We start from the raw sequence: 10,109 nt of genomic DNA, 5'->3' as shown, positions 1-10,109 counted from the left end.
GTTGAAAAGTCTGTTTTCTATTTACAGACCAAACCTCTTGACTCGCTTCCAGATATAAAGAAAAATGCCGACAATAACAATGAAATTAAATAAATATTTACATGAAGCACAGTAATATCCACGATCTGCAACAATCGGTTATAATCAGCTAGAAATATCTAATATTAGAAGTCCAAGATATAAAACCGTAAATGAAAACAAGACTTTATATTACGCTATAAAGAACAAAATGCAATAAATCATTCTGCACATTGAATGTTATTTTTGGAGTACATATATAAAGTGGAGGAGGAGGAAATTACAAGTAGTTGCCTTCCAGTTCTTGAACAACTTGCTCTTTGAACTGAACCCAGCCAACATGTCTGCAGTAAGTGATCGTTCGGTGTTTAAACTAGGATACAAGATGTAATTTATTGTGGAAACTTGTGTGATTTGTGTTTGTGTGACTGTGATTATTGATCCACTTGTTTCAAAAGTTACCGAATTTTTTATTTCTTTTTAGTTTTCACAACACTTGTGTTTGTTGCTGCAATCAAAACATCGAAATTTCAGAAATTAATGTGTTTTTTCTGTTTAAATGACTAATACAAAAAATCATGGCCAAATTTATAAATATTTTAAAAGTTACTAATAAAAATTTAAATAAAAAATTTTTAATTTAAAACATTTTAATAATCTTTTCTGTCCATATAAGTATGTAAGAATATAAAAACAATAATAAAATTAATTAATTTATATATTCTATATATTTTTTTACCATATTTATAAAATAATTAAAAATTACTCAAATTACAATATTATTCATGAACAGAAACGGTGAACTCCATGAATAAAGACTCATTTAAATTATACTAATTAATATCCCGCCTTAGACCTTTGTAGTTTTCCATTTTCACATCCGTAATATGAAACACGATCTAAAAATTGCAAAATTAGCTAAAAGTCGTAAATGTGTCTGTTGACACCGAAATTTACAACCAGCTAGAAAAACAAAATCAGATAATTGGATCCAGAAGATTTTTCAACCTGAAAGTCCCCTCTTAAAAGTCTTAAATCTATTTTGAGAGGCCTTATAAGTTGAGGACCGCAAGTACAACGTTTCCGGCAATCAGTGGGCCACCGTTTCTTGTACTGTGTGAATTAGTTGAAAATAATACCTTCGAAATGGCCGTAAGTTTGTGTGTACATGAGCTCCATGAAATATTTTGTTTTTCCCAAAATGTTCTAGATCCATTTGATTTGTTTAGTATTTTTGGGATCGTATGTCTCGCTTGATGCATCATTTAATTTATGTCTTACAATTATAATTTATCAAGTTGATTTGTAGATTTGCTGAGATAAATTAAATAAAATCTTTTGGCAAAACTAAAACATTATGAGGTTGTTTTTCCTCTAAATTTACACTTTGATAAAACAAACCGTTAAGCTATTAAAGATCTAAAGCAACGATTTATAATACAACTTTTTTATTGGACAAAAAAACTTGTTTTATTTGATACTTAACATCAACACTTAGAAAATCAGCATGGATCTAATCAAACACTCGAATTTTTCAAAAAAGATTATCTTGATTGAAATGCGAAACAGTAAGGAGATCAAAGCGTATGGCCAGATGTTCTGCGTGTGTTTAAATTGGTGCCGATGTGTGGAAGACAAGGTTGTGTGGGCGTCTGCCCCGGATCGACATTGATGCAAATGCGAGAAACGTATGAATTGATGGCAGTCGTTAATCCTCATGTAAATGTTTGACGGATGTTCATAAAATTGATTTTGTGCCGGGGCAGCCGAAAGAATTATCTGGCGGGATTATGAGAAATGAACTTTTTAAATGGTGAAAACATGTCTCTCATTTAATGAACTCATGTGAAACAATTGCTTGTATTATTTTATCATGATAAAAGGAACTTTTGTTGACTATTTTAAGTGCTAATACAATGTAATTAGTAATTTATTGTCCCTCTCAACTATAATGAAAGGTTCAAATATATTTTTTGCATTGATTTAGTGACCAAACTACTTTACTTTAATAATTATATTTGCTTAATGACTGCTCTTTTATTATGCTTAATTAAAACTTCTATCAATTTATTTTACGCCCACAGTTCCTCACACTACATTTAGGCATCTTTGAACTAAATAAAGTTGTTATTGAAATTTAATATTTTAAGATTTTAGGTTTTGTTTTCTTTAAGAAACAAAGAATTTATTGTATTTACAATTTTCTACAAAATTTTCTTGGAACGTATATTTTATCTTGACATCTCAGTTGAACCAATTCCAAATTTCTGACCAGTGTAAGTAATGTAAGTACTAATCAGTCAGCGACGATATTCAACTAATAAAATACCTATGCTTAAGTAAATATGCAAATTACTTTATTTACAGTTTCAATTGCATCACAAAGTGACATTGCATAAAATAGTAAATTAAAAGGTGTATTTTTGTATAATATATATTGATTACATTAATTTTATTTTGAAAATAAACAAAAAAATCATTAATTTTTATTGAATCAAATTATAATACATTTCGAAACTAAAATATTAAAATAATCTTCTCAGAAAACTATTTATAAGTAACATTTTTTTATTGAAAAAGTTGTTTTAGTTTTTATACAATGTTCTTCAAATTTCTTTAGTGCTTTATAAATATTAAAAAAGTATAAAATAAAAAATTTTTATATTTATGAAAGAAAAAAAAATATAGTATATTTTTGACACCTTAAAAGTTACAACAAAGCACAAAAAATATATTCAAGAAACTTTTAAAATATGTACTATTGCATTAAACATTATTGCAAACAACCCTTACTTCATCACATTACAACAGAATGATTTCAACGAGTATTTTAAATTAACGTTCCTCAAAGGCCCACATCGTGAACAAATGCCGAAAAACACAAGCCACAAGAACATCGTGCATCGGGAGCCCATGTGCCCAAAACAACGTCTCATCATAGTGTGAATGCCTTCGGTGAAAAGGAGGCTTTTCTAAAAATACGAACTTTACTCGATTTTGCTACCGATTTCCACAACCGTGGTTTTCCAAGCGACGCTCCGGTGCGTGGGCCTTTGATACAAACGTGTAGAAGGAGGATTACTCGAATGCCGATTGGGATTTTTTAAAAAGCCACGCTAGAAATCCACTATAACAGCGATTTTAATAATGGCGGAACTGTGGCGGACGCCTCAGTTCTTCTACGACTTTTGAGATTAGTTGTTGAACTCCTATCTTAACACCAATCAAAAATGGTACATATTGGTTTTTATTTGGTTCATTTGATTGAGTTCCATCGTTGGTTCAGTGGATCTTTTGTTTTTGTTGTGAAATATTAGTTATAGTTATTAGTTGCCACAAGTTTTAATTATTGTTTTTCTCTTTTTAGGATGAGCTTCCACCAGAACAAATTGCTGGTAAGAATTCTTTGGTTTAAAAATCTTCTTCTGTTGGTTAATATTATAATATAAAATAAAACTACAAAAAACATATCAAAATATTAAAATTACACTACATTATAAAAATTTCATCTCTAGACTGTTTATTTTTGTAACATTTTATTATTAATGTGTAATATAAACACTTTCTTAGATAAATACACTCTTGATAATGTTGTGTTCAATTTTCCCAAATTTTAATTCATAACTAGAACTTACAACTAAATAAAATTGTTTATTTCAACTTTATTTTATTGTAATTTTAATGTACATATTTTTATTTTAATATTCAGCTCAATTAAAACATAAAAAATATAATTCAATTCTAGGAAACATATGTTTTAAAATAAAATAAAAATAAATTATTTTTTTCGTTTTTGATCCAAAATCCACATCAGTAAAGAAAACATCTATTTTTAATTTAAATAAAAATGAAAACACGTTTATGTGGTTCATTATTTATTTGTGCGTTTTAGATTGAAAATCAAAAATAGTAAAAGAAAATATTTATTTTCAATTAAAAAAATTAAATAGGTTCATGTTGTTCCAATCCATTTATTTATTTTCTTCTCACATTTTTAAAACGAAATCCAAACTTCCAAACAAAATAAACGAATGGTGTTGTGGGTGCTGCCTCTAACATTTCAATGCACCTGCTTTCTATTATTGAACTCGGTCCACATAAGCATCTCTGGATTGAATTAAATCGGCCACGCCCACGCATCTATTATTAGTTATATGTGGTACTATATTCGTTTTGGGACAGTTCGATGGAAAGTTTTTGTCTATTATAGAAAATAATAATTTTTATTTGTTTATGACAATTTGAATAAAAATATTTCGGAATAGAGATTCAAGGGGAAATATTAGAAAAGATCAAAAAATAACACAGTCTAAACAAATAGGACTGTAAGATAAATTATTTACATTTTAAAATAATGAGGAAACAAAATACCCTATAAATCAAGACCCAGTTGTTTTGGCAAGTATAAAACAAAAGCAATAAGACTACAGATAAATAGCATCAGTTTAATGAATTCCATTTATAACACCAACAACTAGTTAATAAATAAATCAAGACGATTTAACTGTTGTTGAATTGTTGGAAGAGGACAATTTATCGTATGTTATAATAATTATTTTATTTCAGTCCTCCGTAAAGCTTTCGAAGCTTTCGACAGCCAAAAATCCGGCAGCATCCCATGCGACATGGTAGCCGACATCCTCCGCCTCATGGGTCAACCCTTCGACAAAAAGATCTTAGAAGAACTCATTGAAGAAGTCGATGCTGACAGTAAGTTGTATATAATTTATGGCAACCAATTGACCTCGTTTAAAACTGACGCAGCACGTTAATATTAATTCGACGATAAATTTTATTAACCCTATAATATCTCGAATAATATTTCATAATTCAGCATCTGTTCGCCAATAAAAATACGAAAATAACGTAATTGAGTTGAATTGGCCTACAGTATGTTTCATTAATGATTTTTCCTTTGGTCTCCTGCCAAATTTGTGAACTCTGCAAAAAGTGACTATTAATTACTCGTTAACCAATTAGTACTTTCATTCACTAGTGCAACTACTGTCATTTACAAATTATCTATTCATCAGGACAGTACTGGTGCCACTTCTATCATAATTTATTATTTACAGAATCTGGTCGTCTTGAATTTGAAGAATTCGTCACTTTGGCCGCCAAGTTCATCGTTGAGGAGGATGATGAAGCCATGCAAAAGGAACTTAAGGAAGCCTTCAGGTTATACGACAAAGAAGGTAAGAATTAGAAATCCCATTTCAACAATGACTTCATTAAAGATCTTAAAATGGAGGCAATAAAATTACAAGAGCATAAATTGCAGCTGCTTTCAAATGGAGACTGGAACCAGCTATAAATTTTATAAACGCACTGTTTATTGAGAGACGCATTAAATTATTTATTATTGCCTTTATTATTTTTGGCTGTATGACAACGAATAAAATATAATTTTATTGCTCCATCTTCATTACGAATAAATTCAACTGAAATATTTCATCCGTGTCTCAGGAAACGGTTACATTCCCACATCATGTCTGAAGGAGATCTTAAGGGAACTGGACGACCAGCTGACACAAAAGGAATTGGACATGATGATTGAGGAAATCGATACTGACGGCTCTGGAACCGTGGACTTTGATGGTAAGGAAAGCCTCTCACTCGCACACACATTTATAAATTCGATCCAGAAATAAATATAAACGTTCTATTTATACCAATTCATATTTATCTAATAGCGTAAACAGCGGCAGTCAGAATGGAAGAGGCGTTTTGAGGTGATTTGTCAGAGGGAATTGTATTTATAGTCATTCACATGAGGGATGCCTGTTTGTCTTTGTTGAGTAATTATTGTTTAAGTTCTTGGAGCAGTTATTAATGGCCAAATCGAAGTTTAGTCTAAATACACGACTTTAAATAATCGGGCAATTCTGAAAAGATTAAATCCAGCATAAATGTGAAACGTGTTTTGACACAAAACACAAATAGAATGTTCTGCTTCCAGGTAAATGTTTTTTGGAACACTACTTTCCTTTTGACAAATTAGCCCTCTTATAATTTAATAAAAACTATTATTATTTCACAAATCACAAACAAATTATTCGTTTCAGAATTCATGGAGATGATGACTGGTGAAGTTTAAACAACCTACAAGAAAACAACATGTTGTGCTGAAGTCCAAAGTGCATTTTTATTATTTAATAAAATCTACAATATATATGAACAGAATATGTTACATATAACAAAATATTTATTTTAATTACAAACCTATTTGTATAAATTTATTTCATAAATAAATATAATTTTAAAATTTCAATTGTGTCTTATTTAATATTTTTGTACCATATTACACTAAGCAACAATCCAGCAATAAAATCTAATCAAAATTGCTGAATATTATACATAAACATTAAAATTCTAGTTACAACATCAAAACTGCAATGAAAAGTTTTATACGAATTATTACGAGAATATCTAGTAAATATATATTTTTAAATTCTCCAAACTGCCATTAATTTATAAGTTTGAAGATTAACGTAGTAATTAAAGAAGCATTATATAGAAATATTTGCATGCTTTCTCAGCCACTTTTAAGGCGTCATTAAAATTAAATTAACAGCAGTTATATATAAAATGTGAAAACTACAAACGAAGCGTAGAGGTGGTTTTATAAAATAATCCATATTACATATAATATATCCTATAACGATAACAATGATGATAACCCAATAAACATTGCTAGTTAAATTGGGCCCTGTACAATTTCTGCCTTATGAAAGGTTCTTTGAATAAAATATTAAATTAATTGTAAGTTTAGATTATAGTATCACATAGAGTTTTTAAATATAGTTTAGCACAACTTCTACTGACCATCCGACATCACAATTATCAATTCACAATGATTACACATTTCCATATACATATGTATCTACTTCCTACGAGACCTCTAAAATATTTATGAATTTTTTATTTTTCGTTGATTTGGCACATGCAGAAATTATTCCTTCAACAACTGTTAAATAAATATCATAAACTAAAATTTATTTGTGCACTTACAACAGTTATTTGTTTGAAATGTAAAAATATTCTTTACTATTGGTGTTCTAACAGTACGTAGATATAAAACAGTTGTTAAATGTGCATTTTAAATCCCACACATTATTTTTTATATTCTAATTCTCGTTTACAACATTTACGTTCATGGAAGCCAAAGATATGAGCTTTTAAAGGAGATTTATTAAATTTAACACGTATTTTTAAGATAAATGACGTGAAGCAACAAATTTGGCAGGACGACTACAAAATATGTATGATTATTAGTGCCATGTCATATTTATAAAGAAACATTAAAGATTATTATATGTAATTTCATAGAAAATGTTGAATGCTGTGCAGTGACGTCTTTACTGAATCGTTCTGAAAGCAAACAAATGTTTTCTAATATTCTAAAAATTAAGATGCCGAGACATACTGTGTGGGGAAGCATATAATTTAAAAATTTCAGATTAACAGCGTGCAACAAATATCATTAAAAAGACAAGCGGTAAAAAATTTTATTTAATATTATCAGTCTAATACCAAAAAAAAATATTGAAACATAAAATCAAGTTAAAACTCATAATAAAAATTCCAAACAAAATATAAAATTATATTTAAAAAACAATAATAAATATCACAATAAACAGGTAAAAAATTGTAAATAGACTTAAAATAGGTTTTGAGGGTATATACCTACTTAAAATACATCGGAAATTCATTCGATATTTCCCTGACTAATTTTTGATCTTGTTTGCTTAAATCAGTTTCCTCGCAAAAAATTCTGGTAAAACATTTTAATATTTCGTCGTTTCTGTGTCTGTGTTCGTCGTAATTGGTATTCCGCATGACTCTCCTGCAAAGTTCCAGGTATTGTTTCCGCCTCTAAAAAATAAAATTTTGAAATACCCTCAACTCGTTGATGGAATAGGCAACTTACACTGTCGCCAGGCGATAAATCTGATATATTTCTTACAATAATGTCTATCAAGACTTTAATATCATTGGTATAAAACAAATCAGCAGTTGACTTTGAACTGAAAAGGTCGTAAAATAATTTCAAAAGGGAATGGGGAGGTGCAGGTTCGTGGTCGAATATTCTTACGGGGTCCTCTACAAATAAACGAATATTTTTTTTATATTTTCCACAATCATCAACTTATAGAAGGGTACCTTCTCTGTTCAAAAGCAGCAGTATTTTCTCCGTCAATGTTTTGGCAACATCCCTTTCCTCTAAAGCTCTCAAAACCGGATTATCGTTTTCATCGCCAAACTGTAGATTAAATGAGATGATTAGATTGAGAAAGAGGTCCGGTATTTGTTCGTCGACATCTGTATCAGGTGGATACTCTATGTTATCAAGAACGTAGCGCAAAAAAGTTTTACCCAATATGTCTAAATGAGTGATGGGCATGAGTTCTCCCATTGAAAAAATCATGGTCAACAGCAACGCTGAATAATTTAACTTTGGTATGTTCCTAGGATTAGCCATCATATCTCTGAAAACAACCAACTTTGAACGCCACCTTCAGGCTTCAACCGCCAACATACCTGGCAAGTTCTCCAGGCAAAACAGAGCTCAACATTATGCTGACAACTGTTTTATCCAAGCTGCACAGAACTCCAAACGCCTGAAGCAAGAGCTGCCTTATGGACCATCTGTACTCCATTTGGTAGTACTGGATAAGTGTCGTAATGACGTGGTACTGATTTGATGATATTACGTGCCTGGATATACTTGCGTCTGCGTTGGACTATAACAGTATTAAAAAAATACATCATTTACGACACTTAATTAAATGAAGGCAATGAACATTACCAAAATTGAAATCAGTTCAGTGATATATTCCTTGATAACAGTCTCATCTTCATGAAGCATCCAACTTCTTTGTTGTGAGTCTTCCTTGCATGAAGTCAGTTCATTAAATATGATTTTCAGTCTGCTTGCATCATGTGTTTGGTCTATTTGTACATCATCAACCACCATTGAAGTTTGGGAATGGGATAAAATAGTGCTCAGATAAGGAAACACTGAGGCTGGCAGAAGTTCATGCAGTCCTTGGATAACTGTGCCAACAGCTATTCGCGACATTTCATGTGATAGTTGTGTGTTAATTCTAACACTTTCAACTAAATCATACACAGATTGTTGTGTAATTGGTGGTGAGACATTTTGTGAACTGGCTGAGTCTGTTTTGATGTTTGTTTTGCTTTCTGAGTGATTTTCAGACTTGACTTCAGAGGGAACGTTTTCTAAAGACTTTTTAATGTTTTTGGAGTTCTTTGGTGATGTTTCAATGTTTTTGTTGTTCTTCTGCTCTGATTTATTTGAAGAATAACTGCTTCCAGTGCCAGGACTGTTGTTAATTGTGTCAATCTTTCCTTCAGAATTTTTGTATAACAAGGGAGGCAGATCACCTGCAGTTTTTCTTGAAACTATGGGCAATTGTTCAATCTGCCTTCGTATCTCTTTCAGTCTTAAGATTATTTCATTTTTGTCACTTATTGAACCTTCCACATTTATCTCATTCATTCTCAGATTCTCCAAACATTTTTCCAAGTAATGTAAATAAAATGCAGGTTTTACTGTAACAGTCTCAACATAATTGGAAGGAATGTATCCCATTTCTCCTTTTTCATTGATTACTTCCCACCAATTCTTGTGTTTTGTGTTTGTTTGGTGTAAGATGAAATATTCGTTGGTTCTAAAGCTTAAAGTTTTTGAGTAAGTGGCTTTGAAATCGTATAAACTGTGAAGCATATCCAAATTAACTAAAAATGTACTAATTAATTAATGGTCACAACAAAAACTACCACTTAACTAACCTGTTACAATCATGTTTTGTGACATTTTAAATAAGACTAAAACACTGCAATCTCCCTAAAAAAATAATAAATTTAAAAGTAATAGTGAAATTGTCACGCCTATTTTGTGTTTATATTTGATGTTCAACAATTGCCCCATCTATTAAAGGGCAGAATGACAACAATGTCAGCTGGTCTTGACAGTGCCGGTTAGTAAGAAAATCATATTTGAGTAACAGCTACCTCTATGGGAGAATTGACGTAATTATATTGAATCAGGCGACACCTATCGTGGA

The 10,109-nt window shown here is 30.5% G+C and overlaps 2 protein-coding genes across 4 annotated transcripts; one reads left to right on the top strand and one right to left on the bottom strand.

Annotated features, from left to right (window-relative positions):
• The first annotated feature begins 261 nt into the window (after positions 1 to 261).
• Positions 262 to 6,289, top strand: LOC109602654 (troponin C). 3 transcript variants are annotated; one of them, XM_049967478.1, is made up of 6 exons: positions 262 to 367; positions 3,386 to 3,413; positions 4,585 to 4,728; positions 5,094 to 5,213; positions 5,485 to 5,616; positions 6,084 to 6,289. In XM_049967478.1, the coding sequence occupies exons 1-6, from the start codon at positions 359 to 361 to the stop codon at positions 6,113 to 6,115; spliced, it is 465 nt and encodes a 154-aa protein (XP_049823435.1). In that variant the 5' UTR covers positions 262 to 358; the 3' UTR covers positions 6,116 to 6,289. The 3 variants fall into 3 exon arrangements, with proteins under 3 accessions (XP_049823435.1, XP_049823436.1, XP_049823438.1); XM_049967479.1 differs by lacking the exon at positions 262 to 367 and adding an exon at positions 1,148 to 1,170; XM_049967481.1 differs by lacking the exon at positions 262 to 367 and adding an exon at positions 3,121 to 3,251.
• LOC109606734 (NCK-interacting protein with SH3 domain) lies at positions 6,139 to 9,970 on the bottom strand. Its single transcript, XM_020023268.2, has 7 exons — positions 9,835 to 9,970; positions 8,828 to 9,780; positions 8,560 to 8,762; positions 8,182 to 8,507; positions 7,949 to 8,121; positions 7,709 to 7,893; positions 6,139 to 7,389 (listed from the first exon to the last, which is right to left on the bottom strand). The coding sequence occupies exons 1-7, from the start codon at positions 9,857 to 9,859 to the stop codon at positions 7,377 to 7,379; spliced, it is 1,878 nt and encodes a 625-aa protein (XP_019878827.2). The 5' UTR covers positions 9,860 to 9,970; the 3' UTR covers positions 6,139 to 7,376.
• Between the last annotated feature and the right edge of the window lie 139 nt (positions 9,971 to 10,109).

The sequence above is a fragment of the Aethina tumida genome, chromosome 5 (genome assembly GCF_024364675.1).
Source record: "Aethina tumida isolate Nest 87 chromosome 5, icAetTumi1.1, whole genome shotgun sequence".
Lineage (NCBI taxonomy): Eukaryota > Metazoa > Arthropoda > Insecta > Coleoptera > Nitidulidae > Aethina > Aethina tumida.
Note: the sequence above shows the minus strand (reverse complement) of the source record. Positions and strands in the feature narration are given on the sequence as shown.